Source organism: Carassius auratus, unplaced genomic scaffold (assembly GCF_003368295.1).
Source record: "Carassius auratus strain Wakin unplaced genomic scaffold, ASM336829v1 scaf_tig00030707, whole genome shotgun sequence".
Classification (NCBI taxonomy): domain Eukaryota; kingdom Metazoa; phylum Chordata; class Actinopteri; order Cypriniformes; family Cyprinidae; genus Carassius; species Carassius auratus.
Window position 1 is genome coordinate 199,411 of NW_020525874.1, and position 23,763 is coordinate 223,173.

Consider the following 23,763-nt stretch of genomic DNA (forward strand, 5'->3'; position numbering starts at 1 on the left):
GAAGTAATTAGGTGGTTTTTTTTTATTTTTTTGATCACTTTTACTCAGGCCATGCTAGCTGGCAACAAAGGATTCCATTCATTGTGCTAAGCTAAGCTAACGCCGACCCAGTCAAACTAAAACAATGCATGCACTGACACAAAAATGCATTTGCACACTTATCTAAATGTAGGAAATAATGTGAATAAGCCCTATTTCAAAAAACGGTGGAGTGTTCCTTTAATCGAGTCCAAAGTTTTTAAACTTCCTTGTTGGCCACCCCTCAAATGTTGCCTTGACCAATCAGATATGGTCCTGGGGTCTGGGGTATCATAAATCATTGTTTATCTTACCAAGCATGTGGTTCTTGCCTCACAGGGTCTAATTTTGGACATGATTCCTATAACATGATTATGATATATTTTACAAATAAATGATTGTCAGGACAATATCAAGCAAGAAAATTTGATTATGTCAATACTAGACATGACTATGTATCCTATAGTTATCAAAAGACATACACAATAAGTGATTATACATGATAGTCAAATGTGTGGGTTACACATAAATGAATATGGAGTTAAATGAAGCAATGGAACGATTCATTTAGAAGTCTTTTTGAGTTCATTCTGGTCCATATATAATGTATAAAAAGCAGTTTCTTTGCCATTCTCTGGCAAAGGGACTTTTCTGTGAAGACAAAGGTTAAAAGCCCTTCCCCCTTAGGAATTTCAGTCTGGTTTCACTGGCTGGGGGGGGGAAGTCAATGCAAGTATTTAACTTGATCTCCTGGGTTTACATGTGATGTCCAGCGTTGCATTCCAATCACGAACAATAAATTTGACAATCTCTTCTTCGAATTAAAATTGTCAATAATTGTTATATTGGTGTTAATGTTGAAAGCTGTTGTGTGAACAAGTTGGTTGGTTGGTTATCTTGCTTGGTTCTTGTGGCACTAGAACTGATTTATGACTTCCTGAGGAATTCGGCTCTCGTTTCAATGCACACAGCTCTGATAGACTCTTTGATTTGTCTGATTCGACTCATTTCTGCTACAACGGTTTGGTACATACCTCGGTTCGGGAGTCACACTTCGATGAATTTTGATAAAACAGGAAAAAAAGTCTACTATGCTTGGTTTCTTTTCATTTATTTTTAATAGACAGTAGTGCCAAAAAAAAATTTGACCTAGATATGGGGAAAAGCTCCCTTTTCCTCGATGCTGAAGCCTTTTTTCAATAGCGCAGTGTAACTGAACTGCCATTGGTTTAATCTGTTAAACTTTTTAAACCAATGACAGGGCTACAGCAATGCCACGCGCCAAAGCCCGCCAAAATGGGAAAGGGAAGAAAGGCTCAGTGCCGTCCCAGCACCCGCGTGTCTCACCCTCTCCTATGAGAGAGCCGTCCCCTGTCCTTTTCTCTGGGCCTTGTCTCTTTTGGCGGATCAGAGGATGAGCCGCTTGATGACTCCATGTCACTCGCAGCTTCCGAAACAGAGGATTGGGCTGGTGATTCTGACCCCGCCCACATTCCGTCACTTGAGCCCATTGACACCATAGCTGGGATAGACACCAAGGTTTTCCGCGTCCTCTCCAAAACCGTGAAGGAACTCGATTTAGGGTGTGCTCCCCCTGAAGAGCCAAAGTGCCGCAGACTGGGTGAGTGGTACCTGCCAGAACGCCGCCAGGCCCCCCCTGCCAGCGCCTCTGGCCAGCTGTAGAGGGATTCACTGAGTGTTTCACTGCAGCACAGAATTAGTCTCAGGCAATGCAACACTTTCTGCCCAAATACTCCAGCTCTGCCTCTGCCTTGACTCGCCCGAGGACTGCACCGACAAAGCAAGCCTGACCCTTCTGCTTCCCTAGGTGGCGCCCCCTAAGGAGCAGAATCAGCAAGCTCGCCCCACTAAGTGTGCTAAACCGTTGAGATGTCAGGGCCCACGGCCAAGGATTGTGCTGGACCCAACACCCTCAAAATCCTCCTGATCATTGGGGAAGAAAGAGGAAGGGACAAAGACCCATCGCGGCCGGACCACTCCAAAAGCTTGCCTGTCTGCTCTGCGACCTGGGCCCACTGTTGTTGCACCTACGCAAAGCGCCATTGTTATGGTGAACACAATCAATATTTCACATTTTCAAAAAGAGAGCGTTTTTCCTTTTCCACACTGGTCAGTGTTCAGGCCCCTGATCAGTGGCTTGCCATCCGACACTATCCAGCCTCTTGTCACGTGGGCCGAGGCCTGGCAGGCCATCGCCGGAGTGTCCAAGTGGGTTTTGGGGATAATAAAGCACGATTACTCACTGCAGTTCACCCGAAGACGTACGCGTTTTCATGGGGTGATTCCCACTTTGGTAGAACCGGACAACACTCAGGTCCTCTGCTCCGAAGTGAAGACTACTGCCGTTATTTCCTTGTCCCCAAGAAAGATGGTGGTCTCAGACCCTTCTTAGACCTCAGACTCCTGAACCTCTCACTCATGAGATGGAAGTTCAGGATGTTGACATTGAAACAGATCCTTATGTTGACTGGTTCTTCTTGCTGGACCTGAAAGATGCTTACTTTCACATCCAGATAGCCCCCTATCACAGACGATTCTTGAGATTTGAATTCGAGTGCATGGCTTACCAATATACAGTCCTTCCCTTTGGGCTGTCTCTAGCTCCACGACTTTCACAAAGTGCATGAACAAGGCACTTTCCCCTCTGAGGCAGATGGGAATCCGTGTTCTGAACTCTCTCGATGACTGGCTCATTCTAGCCCAGTCACGAACCAAGCTACACCATCACAGATCCGTGCTTCTGAGCCACTTATAGAGTGCCTACGACTTCGGGTCAATTTTGCCAAGAGCTCACTGCTCCCCAGCCAACGTATCATGTCCATAAGAGGGCTGTAATTTCACCACAGCACGCTCTGGTAATTCAGCAAAAACCTGTTTCCCTCTGAAGTTCTTTCAGACAATGCTAGGACTGATGGCTTCCGCCTCCGCAGTTTTACAGCTCGGCCTCCTACAAATGTGGCCCCTGCAATGCTGGCTGAAACTCCAGGTCCCACCTCACGCTTGGCGGCACGACTTCTTTTGCATCAGGGTCTACCAGGCCTGTCTGGCAGCCCTGAAACCTTGGATGAACCCTGTTTGATTCAGTCGTGGAGTACCCTTGCAGGCGGTTTCGAGAAGGCTGGTGCTCTCAACAAATGTGTCCCTGGATTTGGGCACTTTGTACAAGGGCAGACCAGCCTTCGGCTCATGGTCACACAAGGTTAGCCATCTTCATCTCAACTGCCTTGATGCTGGCAGTGGAACGAGCCCTTCAATCCTTTCAGGCGATCCTAAAGGGGTGCCAAGTCCTAGTCCAATCAAAAGCATGACAGTGGCATGGCTACATCCCTAAAGTGCTTTTGACCCCATTCAGAGCACAGGTCATTTCCCTCTCAGCGCTGCCTCCTTTGTCAGGTGAGCGAGAGCTGGAATTACTCTGCCCAGTGAGGGCTTTAAGGATCTACATTGATCGGTCACTCTGCTTTGGTGGCTGCACCAAGGGGTCTTCGGACTCAAAGCAACGCCTCTCACATTGGATAGTTGACGCTATCGCTCTTTTGCGCGTTTCCACCGAGATTTCCCGGAACATTTGTACCAGGAACTTTTTTTCCCAGGAACTTTTTTCCCCCCAGACCTGTTGCTTTCAGCGTTTCCACCGCGGTGTAAAGTACCGGGTAGATTAGGCAAATAGACTGGTGACGTAGGTCTGCGCGCGTTTCCCAATACAAAGTCCTGCTGATAAAAAAAAAAAAAAGGTAAGCTGATTTTGGACGTGCATCACCGGTAGTTAGTTCTGACTTCGTGCATTCAACTGGGGAGTGCGAATCCTTTAATTTTCCTCTCTGTATATTAATAATAAAAAGAAATAGGATATAAAATACCACTGCCTCCTTTCGTTTTCATTTAAACATAATAACAGCTGCAGAAATGTACTTAGTTCAGGGATATGTGTAATGTTATATACAGCCATTGCAATGAAACAAAATATTATATAGACTTGCCCTTTTTAATTTCATTTGAACATATAGATAAATTGAATCAGAGCCAGCGGCACATATCAGAAGGTCTATCCGATGTGAGTCTGCTTCTGGTCGGATGGATGATCACTGAGCTTCCGCTGATCGAGTGGAGCTCACAGTCTCCGAGATCGGTGAAACACATTTTTAAATAGGCGCTGTCTTTATAAATAAACCACAGATTTGAGTTTTAAACAACTACATTCTCGCCTGAAATACTTTTAAAATTACATTTCATGACACAACAACAGTAATATTTTGAAAATGTTGATCCAAATAAATGCTGCGTGAACTCAACCAATCAGCATGTTTAGCGCCAAAGTCCCGCCCCCGAAAGTTCCGGAACTTTGAAAAAGTACCACCTCGCCAGCAGAGACTTTCTGAGGGGCATTTTTTTACCCGGAACTTTATTTAGTTCCTGGTTCCTGCGGTGGAAACACACCAAGTACCAGGCCAAAGTCCCTAGTTCCTGGGTAAAATTCCTGCGGTGGAAACGTGGCATTTGTTAATTGAGTGCCCCATAGGAGTAAGAGCCCACTCCACTACAGGGATAGTTCTATATAGTCTAGTGGTGTTTTTATCAAGGACATCTGTGAGGTGTCCAGCTGGTCCTCACCATCCACTTTTGTCAGATTCTATAACCTGTATATCCCAACCTTACATGCTTGGGTCCTCTCGGTATGATACAGTGGCCTCCGTCATCATGCCACCTCCAGGGAGCTAGCTCCCTCTTAGCATGGATAGCATAAAGGGTTCGACGGCTCCAGCCCTCTCACTTGTCCCCTGGACCCCAAGGTGTCCAAGATCAAGTCTTGTCGTTCCCTACCGTGGCACGATGCGGTTGAATTCATTCCCCATATGCTGTATGAGTGAAGTATCAAAAGGGAACGTACTAGGTTATGAACGTAACCTTGGTTTCCTGAGATACGTAACAAATATTTCTTTATATGCCGTGCCACGAGGCTGCGGCTTCAGTGTTGTCGCTTCAGTTGTATGGCCTGAATTCATCTGGCGGTTTGCCTGCTTATATAGTAGGGCTGTAGCTATCGAATATTTTAGTAATCGAGTATTCTACCAAAAATTCCATCGATTAATCGAGTAATCAAATAAAATGTGTTTTTGCTTAATTAAAGTGCAATATTAATTATGCAAAAGAAAATAAGACTCCTGGGTCTCTTAAAATTAACAACTAAGTTTCCTTTTTTAGAATTTTTTTTAATTTATTTTTTAAATGCAAAGAATGCAATGCACACATCCAAAACAAACATTGAATTATTACCAATTGTTTCTCTTTCTGTACTTGCACTGTAAACTGAGATGCACATTAAACATTAAACATAAAATATTAATTTAATTTATCTTTTAATTATTGAAAATTAAGCAAACTTAACTTTTTGGTAAACAAAGGGGATTTACTATTAAAAATAAAACATGGAACAAATGTGACCAATCACGGAAAGTAGGGACACAAGTCAGTTCTGGGGCATTTTGAGTGATTCACAGATTCTGAAAGTGTAGTCTCCAAGCTTTCCAACGATGTGTAACACATGGAAATCGAATTATATTTGGAGAAGTTGTGGCCATTTGAAGGTAGGCACTCAGAAAACCTCAAAAAGCAGAAAATAGCCTTTAAAGATTGTACAGTTCTCACTACTGCGAGTGACAATGGGGCTCATTTACATCTCATTTAGATAAGCCATACCCCCTGCATAGCAACGACAGACACAACGGGAAAAATCGGACCGCATACTATTAATAATAAAGGAGAATGTGCATTGTAAATGATTATAAAAATGATTTAGAGGCTGAAATATGTGAGTTTTATCTTTTTATAAAAAAATCTTTAATCTTTAAAATGTGGCCATCATTTTTAATGTTATTATTTTAATGTTTATGTAAACAAAAAGTACATATTGATGCTAACTTAATTTGTTATTTGCTGGTTTTCTACATAAAACTTGGTGAATTGATTTCATTGTGTAACATTAGGACTGTGATAACCGATGAGCTAGCTAATAACAATAGGTAGATATGGGAAGGTTTAAACATGGACTAAACATGAGATAACGTGTTCTTAGAATGAACACAAAACGACAAACTTTGATGTTTATGAAAACTCGCCCCATAAGAAACAGAAAAGTATTCTTGCAGATCCGAAGTTTGCACTGTGTTTGCCTCTAAATGTTACGGATTTTCCACATTTCTCTGTCTTTATCCCCATCAAATGTTACTATCGATATAGCCTCTGATATCTTACGGTCCAACTCGTCTGACGCCAGTCCAATGCATTCTTCCTCGTCGTCATCTTCGCTCAGTTGTAGATTAGGGATATTATACAGTCTTATTATGCCGCTTTCATTGTCACTCAGATCGTCTTCAGGATCAGTGAGCGCTTGTTTATAAGCATCCGGCTTGTCGAAGAAGTACTTCAAAGCATTTTTGGTGTAACGGCCACGGTTCAGCTCGTCTGCATTCATCTTTGCGGCGTACATCTTCACTGAATTTTGATATCAGCTACAGCCAGCCAGAGCGCTGCATACTAAGTAGCCACGCTTCCCTCGGAGGGCGGGGCAATAACAAAAGAAACAAAAGCCGGCTTATCCAGTATGGAAATACAGACAGACAATGAAACGCACCTACTGCGTGCTAGAATCTCCGACAAACTAGCTGATTTCAACCTCAAAATGTACGCTTTTAAATATACCAATACTGCTATCTCAAACACGGAGATTCTGAACAGATTCTGGAAAAAACGAAAATCACCAATTTTGAAAAAACACGCTTCTTTCTCATTTTGCTCGAAAGTTGTACTGCCGACTTGTGTCACTGGTTTCCGTGATGGGTCAAAAATGTGTGATTAAACCTTAAAAACCTTTTTTTAGTAGTAGGCTATGTACATTCTGCTGAACAATAGTACTACATATCTGGCAAATACTTGTTTTTAAATTAAACCGGACTTTTATTTTGACGGGTTAATGTACCTTTACAGTTCTGTGTATGTGATGTGACGCTAGTTTTACTCAAATCAAACGGATCAGAGCAGTTCTGGAGATGTTGTTCATGTGTTTTCATGTCCTTATTTAGTGAGACAGAAGACGCTGAAATCACCGGACCGTCACACGCATCTGCTCCATTCATTAACACAGACACACAGAACATGCAGGATTCATATTTGAATAGACTCTCCCGGCTTAATATTTACAGATATTAGTCCATATCGTGATTTGATGTAAGTGCAATGACCTATTTTTGATTAATTCATTCCAAATTTGGCAAATTCCATCCCATTTCATGTTAAACTATAAATTCCTTTTTCATGACTGGATTCCGCAATTCCCTCCGCGTTTTCTGCATCGCGGAAATCATAGGGCCCTAGTTGTGGTATGGTTATAGTAGTTCATTTATAGTTGGACGCAACTGTCATATCATGCATCCTGTGGCAACTTTGCACACGGAAGTTATCAGTCTAAATGTTCTGCAAAATCAGTCAGTGGTGAAAATAGATATTAGCTTTCATTTAAAGTCAAACAGTTTAACACTAATATTGGATATAAACGAACATGTTAAATATAAAGTATTCAAAAGAGGTAAGTTAATATATTTGGAGTGAAGTTGAATTGAACTGATGCATAAGTCATACATCGCTCCGGACCGTGTGCCTCATGGCGAGCCTGACGCACCTCCACAGAAACAAGAATGAGACGCATTCTAACATCACTGTGACATAAAACTGTGTTAGTGAGGGCTCGTTTAAAATATTGCGCATATATAGGCCATTCAGATTACTTGTTAAAGTGCAATGAAATATCTTATATCTGCAGATGATGTTTATGGAAGACTTTGTAACAGCCAAAACTATGTATTTTTCATGCATTACATTATAGTGCGGAGTATCCTTTAAGAGACCAATCAATTAACTTATAACGCACACTATGTGATGACATAGAATGACTACATGAAAACCACTATGGATGATAAGTTCATTCTGCCGTCTTGTTATTATTTTGTCTTTACTTTATTTGTAACGCCAAGAAAGAGTTAATTTCTCATGAATGAGAAGATCGCATTGCCGTGTACAAGCCATTAAACTCCTTGTTTTCTATCTGTTTCATTCCATAGATTTAACGAGTTATCCGAGTCAAAGCGTTACAACTTCTCCATTGACTACAGGCTCTAATCCTCTTTTGCGTGTGTGTGTCTTTGTGTGTGTGTGTGAAATGCGGTGCTGAAGTGAAATAGCTGAGCAGTTTGATAGCCAAAATATAATAGGCCGCCTAATAAATAATAATAGCTATTATTATTATTATTATTATTATTATTGTTATTATATAATACATTAATAGGAGAATGAGACTAATATCTTCTTGACTATCGACAGAGACATCTGGTATCATCGATATCTCTGACTATTTTCGATACACGATTCTATTGTCTATCGGCACAACCCTACTCATGACCTTTTGTAAAGTGTATTCATGAAAAGTAACTTCACAGATACATATATTATAATCTTAACCCTAATCTATCGATAAATACACACCTTTCTACTTCTGTTTGAGTCCGCTCGCGCTGTGCCGCTGAGGTCTGTGGATTGAAGAGCATGCTGAAAGACAGTGAGGAGATGAAGTATGATGCTGTTTTCATATGAAATTAGGTGACTGACTCTGAGGCGATTACAAATTTGTGTACAGTTTGTGGAGCTTATCACTACAGCCCGATAAAAATGGCCTAGCGACGCCCCTTCAGTCTACTCCTCACCTTGACTTTAACTGCGTTTGTAGAAGGCACTGCAGCCAGACCGATATACACAACACAGACCGGAAGTTAACTTAGGTCCAGGCACGTGCGCCTGATGAAACCGACTAAAGTCTATGTTAGTCATGAATAATAAATCGGGCTGTAAACAGGTTCTGGCTTTTAAAAAGCTGTCAATCAAAATGTACTTGACGGGCTCGGGTCCTGTCAGGCCTGACTTTTATGGCCCGATTACAGCTCTAGAACTAATACTAATAATAATAATAAAATAAATGGAAGCATTTTTCTCAATTATAGAATAGAACAAAGAGACACATTACAAATACACATGATACACAAATTAAAATAAAAAGTGTTTTGCAGGTAAAATAGTATTTAGAAGTAGCATTCAAAAAAAAAATGATGAACAAGTAAAAATAAAAGTATTATTATTTACAAATCACAATTGTACCTAGACAGTTGACTATGGCTATGATTTTACTAATACAGTTGTCTGATTAATTTTTTTCTGAATAATTAAATATTACTTCAATAAAAGTAAATATTACTTCAATAAAAGTACGAAAATTTTACTTCAGTAAAAACAAGGATTATTTTTTGTAAGAGTTGTGATGTCCACATATTTTTGTTGTAGAAATTATACAGGCTAGTATTTCTATCGCAAAAAGGTGGCCAAAGATTAATAATAATAATAATAATTAATAATAATAATAATTCTTTACATTTATATAGCACTTTTCTAGACACTCAAAGTGCTTTACATAGACAGGGGGTATCTCCTCATCCACCACCAGTGTGCAGCATCCACCTGGATGATGCGACGGCAGCCATATTGCGCCAGAACGCCCACCACACACCAGCTTACCGGTGGAGAGGAGACAGAGCGATGAAGCCAATCAGTAGACATGGGGATTGTTAGAAAGCCATGATGGTCAGAGGCCAATGGGCGAATTTAGCCAGGATGCCGAGGTCACACCTCTACTCTTTCCGAAAGACATCCTGGGATTTTTTAATGACCACAGAGAGTCAGCACCTCAGTTTAACGTCACATCCGAAGGACGGTGCTTGTAAAGTGCATTAAGTGCATATTTAAATAGAATTAATTAAACAGAACGTTAAAACTCAAATGTCAGATGTGAAATAAAACCATGTTATTAACAAACAATGTTATCAAAATCCAAAAAAGGTTATCAGGATTATAAAAGTACCTAAAAGTGATGCATGGGCCTCAGCTTGGACTTTTTTCTTTTCCTTATGTTGGCGCTGGACTACTGATGTCTTTTCCCGGGTATAGATGTACATCGTTTTTGATCATTTACAGTCAGCCGCAAACATGAGGTGAGGGTGAGCACGCATACTGCTGCGGGAATGGCGCGTCAAGTATGCTTCGCCTGTCTACTGTCTTCACCGTGAAATGCATTTTTTATAATTATGTTTACATGTTTATTTACGTATGTGTTAATATACATATAGCAACTGGGATGGTGCCCCCCTGGGAGTTGGTGCCCTACTGTGTACTCTGTGTGGGAGCGACGTTACTGGACATACTGTAGACATAAATACCTCTGTCTATGGTATAAGGCTGTGCAAAAAATCGAATGCGATTTTCATGCGCATCTCATCAGTAAAGATGCTCCTGTGATTAAAAGTATATCTCCAGCACGTGCGTTCAGATCAGGGTTGCCAGGTTTTCACAACAAATCCTGCCCAGTTGCTTCTTAAAACTAGTCCAAAACTACCCCAATCGCGTTTTCAGGAGGTTCCCTGATAAAATTGCTTCCCGGGGTTAAAATATACATTTTATGGAAGGTTTGCCTTGGTAAAATACGCATTTTAGGGGCTAAATATCATGTTATTTGTATTTGGGTTGCTTCAAACTGCGGACATGAAAAACAATCGCAGACTTATGACAATCGCCCTACTATGGTACTGGATATGTCGGCTGTCACGTATATTCATTCCATGGATAGAACGTGCGCTGCAGCATAATACAATGATATTTCTTCAAAAGTAGATTGCGGAGACATTTTTATTGTCCACAATCAAAAATATTCATGTTGTACACCCCTTCACAGACTGAGGGCAGACCGAACCACAAGAGGACTTTAGTGTCGGACCTCAAAGTACCTTTAGACGATGGTTTAAGCTAGATTTTCCCAAGGTTTGTGTTGGATAGGTATCGAACATAGGTATTGGATCATATTTTTTTCTCCCCTCTGACCTCTGATCTGGCGTTCTGGGCCAGTATCTGCACAATACCGATGTTGTGGATCGGATCGGGACACGCCTACTATATATGCTGAGTTTCTGTGCAGTTCACATATATTTATGTGTAATAAGGAATTGTCATGTGCAATACAATTTATTATTATTATTATTATTGCTTATTTATTCTAGATTAGTGTGCAATATATATACTATAACTACTGTATTTATCATTATCACACTTATACACAACATTTGTTATTCTATTACACCTAATTAATTAAAAATTTGATCAAAATTTGTATTGGTTTAGTCTTAAATACAATCTGTATTACTTATTAATTTTTAAGTATATATTTATAAATTGTATTAAAAAAAAATCTTTTTTGAGAGCAATTGTAACGTGGGAATTTTCCCCTGGGATTAATACAGTTCTTTGAATTGAATTAAACTGAATTTAATTTAATTTCAGTTCAGTTCATTTTTGTGACAGACTTCACTTAAAAAGGAAACTCATATGGCAGAAAGTGACATACTATTTGTTTTTTTAGTTTTTTAAAGCACATCGTTTTGTTTTCATTGTGAGTGTACATAAATATAAGCAGACCTTTATACAGTGATGCATTATTAATAAGACAATAAATGTTTAAGTTGATTCAACCCCTAAAAATACAGAATGTATGTTTGGAGCAGTGTTAATTTCGTTGACTAAATATTTTCGTCATTATTTTCGTCACGAATATATTTTTGCTGACGAAAACGAAACGAAAACTAAAATAGAAGGCACTGATGGAGACTAAAACTATGACTAAATTGATTGTCATTATCGTCAACGAATAAAGGACGAGACGAAAATAGACTGTGACGAAAATCAAATCAGCAGACGGGAGAGATGCGAGGAATGAGCAAAAGAACCGGCAAAACAGAACAGACTGCATGAGAGAAGAGAACCAATCAGAGCCTGACTTATTGAGACGTGAAGCGAAGGTTTTCAGTTTTTATGAGCTCCCGGGAAGTCGGCATTCGAAGAGGTGATAGGGACTTTAAGCAACAGCCTCTGGTGGAACGGCAACGCCATTCTGGCGTTGTATTGCGCCTGCGCGAATTTAACTGCTACTTTGTGACGTTCTAATTTAACGGTCTACTACGGGAGAACAGCTGATTTGCCGGAGTCGCTACAACGTGAGAGGTTAGGTAAATAAATGTTATGTTTTTAGACTTATTTACATCATACAATATTAAAAACTCCTCTTCTGACAAAAGATTGTCATTTAACGCCAAAAGCAATCCTTCTCTTGCTTTTTTAAATTATATATATTTTTGGATCTCAATAAATGAATTAATGCTGCGTTGCGCTGTTCTGTTTTACCGTTGCTTAGTGACTTTTACGTTCTTGGCTACAGCGGTGTGACGGCAAACTTCCGGTCGCTGTAGCCGTTCCATTCGCAGCTGTTGCTTAAAGTCCCTACTGTCTAAAAGAGTGACAAAATGTCCACAGCTCACTTCACGTTTGACGACGAACAAAACAAAACAAAGTGTAAAGCACGCAGAGCGCTCATTCGTGGCAAGAACACAACCAATTTGAAAAGACATTTACAGACGAGCCACCCGGACATTTTCTCAAATGTAATTTTACAACGATGTTCTTTTGTTTATTGAGCTAAGCAAAATTGGAATAGTGCAGTGCGTAGATGTTGTAGCATTAAATATTACGAACTGAAAAGTACTGTAAAATAGCCCCTTCTTCAAATTAGATGCGAGCACAATACTAATACGTAATATCATGATAAATACATTTGATTAATACTAATGTTTAGTATATTTTATAATGTTCTACTTGTTGACAATATCACAAATAGCCTATTTCTATATTAGTCATGTGAAACATGAATGTTCACATCCTATCATTATACATACAAATCTAGCAATATTGTAGTATTTAAAACATACAATATTGCTAGACAAATGAATACCTTATAAAATCTTGTTACTTTTTTTATCCACCTAGCTGCCAACTTATTAAATATTTACTTTAAATGTATGCACTTATTGTTCAGCTCAGCTGTAAGCTTTAAGGTCCTGGACCTAACTTTATTTTTCTTTTATTGATGGTCAATTGGCAGCTAGTTATTGTTTACATTATCATGACAGTGTTTGTTGCTGCATAAAAGCTTTTGAATCGAAATAAAGACACAGTTGTGTTGAAATAAAGTTGAATTTGTGTTTTATATATTTTGGTTAAGTTTGTTTCCTATACCAGCTGTAAAAAATTGTCTAGTAAATCTGTTATTGATTTTAGTCTTATTTTAGTCGACTAAAATACCAAGCAATTTTAGTCGACTAAAATACCAAGCAATTTTAGTCGACTAAAATAAGACTAAAATTAAAACAAATCAGATGACTAAAACTTGACTAAAACTAAAAAGAATTATAGTCAAAAGACTAAGACTAAAACTAAATTAAAATTTCGTGTCAAAATTAACACTGGTTTGGAGTTTTAAAGGCTGTGGCATCAAGCATGTTCTTATTTAAACAGATATTTTACATGCTGTACATTCAGCTCTAGGATTCCAGCAACTGATAATGGACCATTATGTTGTTTTCAGATGTTTGCAACGGTTGTTGTGCTGCGAGGAGCAAAATCATTAAATGTGGTAGATTTCCCAGATTTTGATAGGCATGTACCTCATAAGGTTGGTCTGTGCACACACTCAAGGCTGAACTATACTTCAGTTTTCATGCAAATGCACTAAGTTCAGTATTCTCAACATTTACTGCATAGGTGTGGCCACTTCCTTTAATCTATGTGGGAAATCAGTTAACAGGTCTGTTTGGAACAAAACAACTAAAGTAAGTATGTAATAGGCTTATATATATATATATATATATATATATATATATATATATATATATATATATATATATATATATATATATATTAGGGGTGTAACGATACGCGTATTCGTATTGAACCGTTCGGTACGAGGCTTTCGGTTCGGTACGCGGTACGCATTATGTACCGAACGGTTCGTTGGACTAATTAATTAAATTTGGAAAATAAAAAAGGTGTGTGAAATATAATGTTATGCGTTCAACAAGGTAGCCCAATAACCCAAACGACGTAACAGGCAATGCCCCTGACACCCCCGAAGAAAAAAAAACACCAACTTATATGTTTATGTTAGGCTACTCAGTCAGGCGCTCGCTCACTCAGTACGCGCTGAAGGCTCGGTACGGAGCCCCGCACGTCACCTGTAGGAGAGAAAAAACATCAATCCGTGGCGACGGTTTTGCAATCCGTCCCCTCAGTTTATAAACCGTGCTCATGAATTAATAAACTGTTCACTCGGTTTAACAAATCGTACCCAGGATTAACAAACCGTGCCCACGAATTCCCAGTCCGTGCGTTTAGATTGTGTAAACCGTACCCTCGGTTTTTGAATCCGTACCCACGAATTCATAATCCGTGCGCACGCTTTCGCAATCCGTTCCCTCGGATTTGAAAACTGACACGCATTTTACACTTAACAGTGAAACATGCATCTAACTCCGGCAGGTGGGGTGAGGTGGGTGGAGCTTAGTATAATAAAATCACAAAAATAAGTCTTCATGTTAAGAAAGAATTGTACACAAGCATTTCCAAAACTGTCCAAAGGTTATTTAAAAATAAAGCAATTCACAAATTATTTTATGACAAATATTTTTACTGTCTTGTACTCATTTATTTAGCCTACAAATTAAAATTATAAAAAATAACTTTATTTTTATTTGTATCATTATTATATATTATTAAACAGGTTATGCATAAGAATCTTTTATCCAAAATAACTTACAAAAGAGGAAAAAATTACTCCAGAGTCAGTCACAATGCCAGGTTTATTGCACAATAATAATCAAGTGCTATTATAGATTATCAGCAATTGAACAAGATTTTAATGCGCATCTTTCTTATTAAATCTTTGTATTCCACCTCGTACTACACTTGATAGAGAATCACTTAAGACACTTTGCTGTAAACCTATTCCACATAATAATATTCAATAAAACTGTATGTTAACACGTAGGAGTTTGCTGCATGAATCCGTGAGTACGGTTTACAAATCCGAGGGAACGGATTGCGAAAGCGTGCGCACGGATTATGAATTCGTGGGTACGGATTCAAAAACCGAGGGTACGGTTTACAAAATCTAAGTGCACGGATTGGAAATTCGTGGGCACGGTTTGTTAATCCGTGGGCACGATTTGTTAAATCGAGTGAACAGTTTATGAATTCGTGAGTACGGTTTATAAACTGAGGGGACGGATTGCAAAACCGTCGCCACGGATTGCTTTTTTTTCTCCTACAGGTGACGTCCCGGGCTCCGTATACGGACATCACCGCAGCGAATGGTGCATTTACGTTATAGCCGCGGATATGAGACCTTACTCTGTAGTGGAAAACGCAGGTTTTAAGAACATGCTTAATGTAATTGAGCCCCATTACAATATTCCTTCACGAGCCCATTTCAGACAGACCGTAATTCCTGCTTTGTTCCAAAAAACATAAGCCCAAATAGAGAACCAATTGAGTAAAAACACACTAAATATAAAGAGTTATAGAGTTCCATATAAAAAGAGTTACATCTTTGTATTTGTTCATAACCACTACAACAATATTACATTTAATTTTTAAAAAAAAATTTATAAGGAGCTATTTTTGTTTTATACAGTATGCTGCTAAGAAAACACCATAGAAGATGGGTAAAGAATAGCTCCATCATTGTTCAATGTAAAAAAAACACATACTTTGTTAGTTTTAATAAATAAAACATTTTTAAAAAAATCAAGGAAATTTATCTGCCAATTTTTTTCTTTTTGCTGTATCTAAAACGTACCGAAACGTACCGAACCGAACCGTGACATCAGTGTATTGAACCGAACCGAACCGTGAATTTTGTGAACCGTTACACCCCTAATATATATATATATATATATATATATATATATATTAGGGGTGGGCGATATCTCGATATTTAAAATATATCGAGATATTTTTTAAACACGATATGGATTTTGACATCCATTTTGATTTTGACATTGTTTATATTCTGATTCCGCCACTTTGCTTGTTTGCCTTCCCTGTGCTGTGCTGTGCTCGCCCCCGCCTCTTTGCTTTTGTCCCCTCTCACCTCGCGTGTAGAGAACTAGTCAAAAAAAAAAAAAGACAACTGGCTCCATTATATGGAGATACTTCAGTTTTAAGGCGTAGGGCGAACGGCAGGCAGATGTCTACTGTAGGGCCCAATGAAACGCGGACGGAATCGCGGAATCCAGTCATAAAAATGGAATTTACAGTTTAACGCGGAATGTCACGGAATTGGTCAAATTTTGAATGAATTAATCAAAAGTCGGTAATGCACTTACATCAAATCGCGAAATGGACTAATATCTGCAAATATTAACCCGGAAAAGTCTATTTAAATATGAATCCTGCATGTTCTGCGTGTCTGTGTCAACGAATGGAGCAGAAGCGCGTCTTCATTCATTAAACACGGAAGCTCGCATAACGCTCGCGCTGATTTCATTGTCTTTCCTCTCTCTAAATAAAGACGTGAACACATGAGGAACATCTCCAGAACTGCACTGAGAGTCACTTCATGAGCATATGACCGTTTGATTTGAGTAAGATTAGCTCATATCACATCATAGACTGTGGTATCACATACACAGAACTGTAAAGTAATTGAAAAAAATAAAAGTATTTGACAGAAATCTATTACTATTGTACAGCAGAATGTAGATAGCCCACTACTACTACTATTAAAATGAAACGAACATAATTTTATAAGGAATAATCACACAACATTTCTCCCATGTTTTATTTTTAATAGTAAATCCCCTTTGTTTACCAAAAAATAAAGTTTGCTTAATTTTAAATAATTAAAAGATAAATTAAATGAATGTTTTATGCCTTCATTTGATAATCAGAAAAATGTAAATACACAGAATTTCTGAAGGGAAAAAAACATTTCACATAAGGCTATTTTAAGAATTGTTTTTAACTAATTAAGTTGTTTTTATGCATTTAAATAATTGCACATGCTAAAACACAGAATTAGGTAACAATAAAACATATGGTGAAGAAAAAAATAAAATGTTTCATAGGCCCCTTAACATGTAATATTTGCCATATTTGTTTTTGCAGTAGTTTTTTGGGGGTTATTTTTCCTGTAAAGATATCGAGATATATATCGTATATCGAGATATAGCAAAATATATCGAGATATATTTTTTGCTCCATATCGCCCAGCCCTAATATATATATATATATATATATATATTAGGGGTGTATTCGTGTTGAACCGTTCGGTACGAGGCTTTCGGTTCGGTACGCGGTACGCATTATGTACCGAACGGTTCGTTGGACTAATTAATTATATTTGAAAAAAATATATTTAAAAAAATATATATTTGCACGTTATTAGATAGAAGAACTGTTATAAATAGAACGTATGCATGGGCTGTTTTGAAAACTCCACCTACTTAGCTCTTGGTATAGTGCAGCGCAAATCGCATTGTATCTGAAGGGCAATGCAGAGCCCAGGGTCCAGCGCCGCGCATACCACGTCCTGTGTGAAAGACCCTTTAGCCATTTTGCAATGAGCCTTCAGCGCGTACTGAGTAAGCGAGCGTCTTACTCTGTAGTGGAAAACGCAGGTTTTAAGAACATGCTTAATGTAATTGAGCCTCGTTACAATATTCCTTCACGAGCCCATTTCAGCCAGACCGTTAATTCCTGCTTTGTTCCAAAAAACATAAGCCCTATAGAGAACCAATTGAGTAAAAACACACTCAATATAAAGTTATAGAGTGCCATATAAAAAGTTACATCTTTGTATTTGTTCATAACTACTACAACAATATAACATTTAAAAAAAAAATTTATAAGGAGCTGTTTTTGTTTTATACAGTATGCTGCTAAGAAAACACCATAGAAGATGGGTAAAGAATAGCTCCATCATTGTTCAATGTAAAAAAAAAAAAAAAACATACTTTGTTAGTTTTAATAAATAAAACATTTTTTAAAAATCAAGGAAATTTATCTGCCAATTTTTCTTTTTGCTGTATCTAAACGTACCGAGCCGTACCAAACTGAACCGTGACACCAGTGAATTGTATCGAACCGAACCGTGAATTTTGTGAACCGTTACACCCCTAATATATATATATATGTGTGTGTGTGTGTGTGTGTGTGTGTGTGTGTGTGTAAACTTTATTGCATGGTTATTATATAATGAATGTACAATAATATAACATGCTTTATGAACTCTTTTGCAGTCTGCCAATGTTTACTGTGCTCAGAAGATTCTCCATTTTATTCACAATGCTGTTTGAGGTTTACCTCCTAAGGTATGTCTAGTGTACACAATGTTTGAAGCTGACTCAGTTTGGGGTTTATGAGATTTGAGACTTATGTTTTTGTTGGTTTTGTAGAAAGGAGTTTTCATGGTCCATAAAGGCAACCATATTCACCATGATCCTGGGAGCTTTTATTGCTGCAAGGTAAATTTGAAAATTGAATTCCTATTTTAGTTTTAATTATTAGGCCTCACAGAAAACAGTTTACAGTAGGTGGACTAGAAAGAATGGGTAATAGACACGTGTACCTACGCGGTAACTGCAAGTCAGTCACGTGTTAAAATCATTTGCGAAACTACCACCAGGTGTCGCAGAGGGACGGATTGCGAACTGAATGTAATTGTAAAATGTTGGTTTGTAAACGGAGATGAAAGGATATAGCATTTACATTATAATATAACATTGTAACATCCTTAAAAACCATAATACAGTTTACAGTGAGTTAATTTCAAAACGTGGGATAGTATTATGCTACAGTCTACGTATCAAAAATGTAAAGAAAGACCTTTACACAAAGGCTTTTATCCATGCTATTGTTATTTAACAGTCATTACATTAAAGCCCTAATATATATATACAGTGGGGCTCGAAAGTTTGGGCACCCCTTGCAGAATTTGAGAAAATGTGAGTAATTTTCAAAAAATAAGAGAGATCATACTAAATGCATGTTATTTTTTATGTAGTACTGTCCCGAGTAAGATATTGTACATAAAATATATTAACATTTAGTCCACAAGACAAAAAAAAAATTGCTGAAATTATTCAAATAACCCCACTCAAAAGTTTGGGAACCCTTGGTTCTTAGTACTGCGTGTGGTCACCTGATGATCTTAGACTCTCTTTCTGTTTTGTGATGGTTGTGCACGAGTCCCTTGTTGGTTCTGAACAGTTAAACTGAGCAGCGTTCTTCAGAAAAATCTTTAAGGTCCTGCAGATTCTTCAGTTTTCCAGCATCTTTGCATATTTTAACCCTTATGCAAACAAGGGACTCATGCACAACCATCACAAAACAGAAAAACAGTCGAGGATCATCAGGTGACAGCACACAGTATTAAAAACCAAGGGTTCCCAAACTTTTGAGTGGGGTTATTTTAATAATTTCAGCATTTTTTTTTTTGTCTTGTGGACTAAATGTTAACATCTTTTATGTATTATATCTTACTCAGGACTGTACTAAATAAAATATAACATGCATTTAGTATGATCTCTCTTATTTTTGAAAATTACTCACATTTTCACAGATTCTGCAAGGGGTGCCCAAACTTTCGAGCCCCACTGTATATATATATATACATGGATTAAAAGCTAAATCAAATCAGTTCATTCTTGGTTAAAAATAATCTTCAGGTTCCATTTGCAGAGTGAAATGAGAACGGTCCAGCATTTAGAAATAATTCTTATTAACTCTGTTATTATTCTTGATTTTCCAAACTGCAAACAATTTGAATTTTCTAATTATGCCTTTACTGTGTGACCAAAAATTTAGAATTTTCTGTTTCAGCTGTTTGATCGCGCTGGTTCCTCATGCGCACATATTCATTGGAAACAGTCGTTCAATGAGCTATTCAGCGTGAGCAGCCATCCACTAGCATATTTTTGCTCATTATGATTTTTTTCCATCGATAGTGAAACACGCGTGAACTAGCCTATTTTACCTAATGAATAAGAGTTAAGCTTCAAATGGGCAACATCACAAATATGGAAATATTTGGATTTGTCCCAATTGGGAGAGGTAAGTCCAACCTTCCCTGATGTTTCTTTTAAATTATTATTATTATTTTGTTTGTTTGTTTATAGCTAAGCCTATATTATTATATACTGCAATTATATTTATCCATTAGAATTATATATTTTACAATTATTGTTCTGTTCTAAAACATTTTTTTTTTAATTTAAAGCGTTTGTTGTAAAGTGAAGCGAACTAAAAATATCCTGTTGGTAGCCTACATTACAACATTATTAGGCCTGCCATTATTATTTCTGAATGTTATAAAATGCAACTTATACATGACCTATATATATTTTTTCCTCTCACAAACTTAATTTATTCTTAGCGTAAAAAAAAAAAAAAACATTCAGCACACGAAAATAGGTGAAAATGTGTTACTGTGGGTCACATTTAAAAAAAAAAATCTAATTACATTGTTAACCCTCTGGAGTCTAAGGGTATTTTTGGGGCCTGGAGAAGTTTTGTCATGCCCTGACATTTAGCTTTTTTCAGTTTCTTATAAATATCTAAATGGGTAAAGTCTAATATCACTGTAATCAACACAAACTGGGCTATAATAATATGTGAGCAGCATGTATGTACATGATTGTGTTTTTGGGAAAAAAAGTTTTTATGCTAACATGCAATCAAGGTCTTCGGATACAATACAAGATACAAGTTCATTTAGGCTATTTAACATGCACTGTGACATTTTACTGTTTCAACTTATAAACTCCTTTACATTTTAAAGTCAGTTTAATAATAGGCCTATTGAAATTCAAGTTGAATCTAGTATAAAAAAAGGTTTTAATTGCTTAAATTATTTCTATGAATTAATAATATGTTTTAATGTTTATTCTTGTAGAAAATAAGTCTTTATTCTTTAACCTGTTAACCTGACCCCTCATTATGGGACTCACAGCTGAAAGTGCTCTACCTAACTTATAATTGTAACAGTTTCCTGCTTCACTGTGTTACAAACATAAGACACCCTTTGGAATTTACTTTTTATCAACCAGATTTGATAATGCTCAAAAATATTAAAAGTTATAGACACTGAAGTGCCTTGAATTTTTTTTACCACACTTAAATATTTATTTTATTTGATGTAAAAATACATGAAATCAGTCCTGGAGCAATCTAGAAAAGTAATGGGTCGAAAGTCACATGTCTCATAAGTTTCTATTTCAAATCTGAATAAGATTTCATAAAATATGTGGCTCCTGCAAATATTTTTATGAGACTATGTCTAAAGCCCCCACTCCCCCAAATATAAAAAAATATGTACAGTAGGTAGACAGCCTAATTGGGCATTACCGCAGCATGTACCGCTGTGGCGGTAACTGTAATTGAGTCGCGTGTTAAAATCATTCGCGAAACTACCGCCAGGTGGCGCAAAGGGACAGATTGCAAAATGAATGTAATTGTAAAATGAGATAAAAGGAAGAAGTAAAACAACAATAACATTATGATATAACATTGTAACGTCTTAAAAAAATATTCAAACATAATTTCAAAACGTAAGATATTCTTAGGCTACAGTCTACTCATCAAAAATTAAAAGAAGACCTTTACACAAAGGATCATATGCACGCTATTGTTATTAAACAGTAAATAAATATAAGGCCCATGTATGTGTGTGTATATGTATATACAGTCGTGGCCAAAAGTTTTGAGAATTACATAAATATTAGTTTTCAAAAAGTTTGCTGCTAAACTGCTTTTAGATCTTTGTTTGTTGTTTCTGTGATGTACTGAAATATAATTACAAGCACTTTATACGTTTCAAAGGCTTTTATTCGACTGGGCATGCTCTCAATCAACTTCTGGGCCAAATCCTGACTGATAGCAACCCATTCTTTCATAATTACTTCTTGGAGTTTGTCAGAATTAGTGGGTTTTTTTTGTCCACCCGCCTCTTGAGGATTGACCACAGGTTCTCAATGGGATTAAGATCTGGGGAGTTTCCAGGCCATGGACCCTAAATTTCAACATTCTGGTCCCCGAGTCACTTAGTTATCACTTTTGCCTTATGGCACAGTGCTCCATCGTGCTGGAAAATGCATCTTCACCAAACTGTTGTTGGATTGTTGGAAGAAGTTGCTGTTGGAGGGTGTTTTGGTACCATTCTTTGTTCATGGCTGTGTTTTTGGGCAGGATTGTGAGTGAGTCCACTCCCTTGGATGAGAAGCAACCCCACACATGAATGGTGTCAGGATGCTTAAGTGTTGGCATGACACAGGACTGATGGTAGCGCTCACCTTTTCTTCTCCGGACAAGCCTTTTTCCAGATGCCCCAAACAATCGAAAAGGGGCTTCATCGGAGAATATGACTTTGCCCTGGTCCTCAGCAGTCCATTCACTATACGTTCTGCAGAAGATCAATCTGTCCCTGATGTTTTTTTTGGAGAGAAGTGGTTTCTGTGCTGCCCTTCTTCAGGCCATCTTCCAAAAGTCTTAGCCTCACTGTGCGTGCAGATGCGCTCACACCTGCCTGCTGCCATTCCTGAGCAAGCTCTGCACTGGTGGCACTCCGATCCCGCAGCTGAAACCTCTTTAGGAGACGATCTTGGCGCTTGCTGGACTTTCTTGGACGCCCTGAAGCCTTCTTTACAAGAATTGAACCTCTTTCCTTGAAGTTCTTGATGATCCTATAAATTGTTGATTTAGTTGCAATCTTAGTAGCCACAATATCCTTGCCTGTGAAGCCATTTTTATGCAACGCAATGATGGCTGCACGTGTTTCTTTGCAGGTCACCATGGTTAACAATGGAAGAACAATAATTTCAAGCATCACCTTCCTTTTAACATGTCAAGTCTGCCATTCTAACCCAATCAGCCTGACATTATGATCTCCAGCCTTGTGCTCATCAACATTCTCACCTGAGTTAACAAGACGATTACTGAAATGATCTCAGCAGGTCCTTTAATGACAGCAATGAAATGCAGTGGAAAGGTTTTTTTTGGGATTAAGTTAATTTTCATGGCAAAGAAGGACTATGCAATTCATCTGATCACTCTTTATAACATTCTGGAGTATATGCAAATTGCTATTTACCTTTCCAATTTCCAATATTTATGTAATTCTCAAAACTTTTGGCCACGACTGTGTGTATGTATATATATATATATATATATATATATATATATATATATATATATATATATATATATATATATATATATATACACACGGATAAAAAGCTAAATGTTTTCATTTCAGAGCTAAATGGGAATGGTCCAGCATTTAGCAATAATAATTATTAACTCTGTTTTTATTCTTGATTTTTTCAAACTACTAACTCTTTGCATTTTTGAATTATGCCTTGTGTGACCAAAAATTGAGTATTTTCTGTTTCTGTTGTTTGATTGCGCTGGTGTCTCGTGCACATATTCACTGGAAACAGCAGTCTTTCACCAGGCATTCAGCGTTAGCAGCAGTCCACTTACTCCACATATTGTTAATTATGATTTTTTTTTTCCCCCATCGATACTGAAACACGCGTGAACAACAAAGCCTATTTTAGGCTTCAAATGGGCAACATCACGAATATGGAAACGGATTTCTCCCGAGTGAGAGAATGAGAAAGCCCAACCTTACCTTATGCTTAGCTTTAAATTATTTAATTTTTGTTTATAGCTAAGCCTATATTATTATATACT

The 23,763-nt window shown here is 37.7% G+C and overlaps 1 protein-coding gene across 3 annotated transcripts in view; it reads left to right on the forward strand.

Moving 5' to 3' along the window:
* The window catches only part of slc35d1b (solute carrier family 35 member D1b), a 51,992-nt gene that overhangs the window by 5,472 nt on the left and 22,757 nt on the right, over positions 1-23,763 (forward strand). For 2 of the 3 annotated variants that reach the window (XM_026252490.1, XM_026252489.1), the window contains exons 3-6: positions 13,601-13,687; positions 13,777-13,844; positions 18,312-18,383; positions 18,468-18,536. In XM_026252490.1, coding sequence (XP_026108275.1) covers positions 13,601-13,687; positions 13,777-13,844; positions 18,312-18,383; positions 18,468-18,536 — 296 coding nt within the window. The remainder of the gene's footprint in view (positions 1-13,600; positions 13,688-13,776; positions 13,845-18,311; positions 18,384-18,467; positions 18,537-23,763) is intronic. The other variant, XM_026252491.1, reaches the window with a different exon arrangement.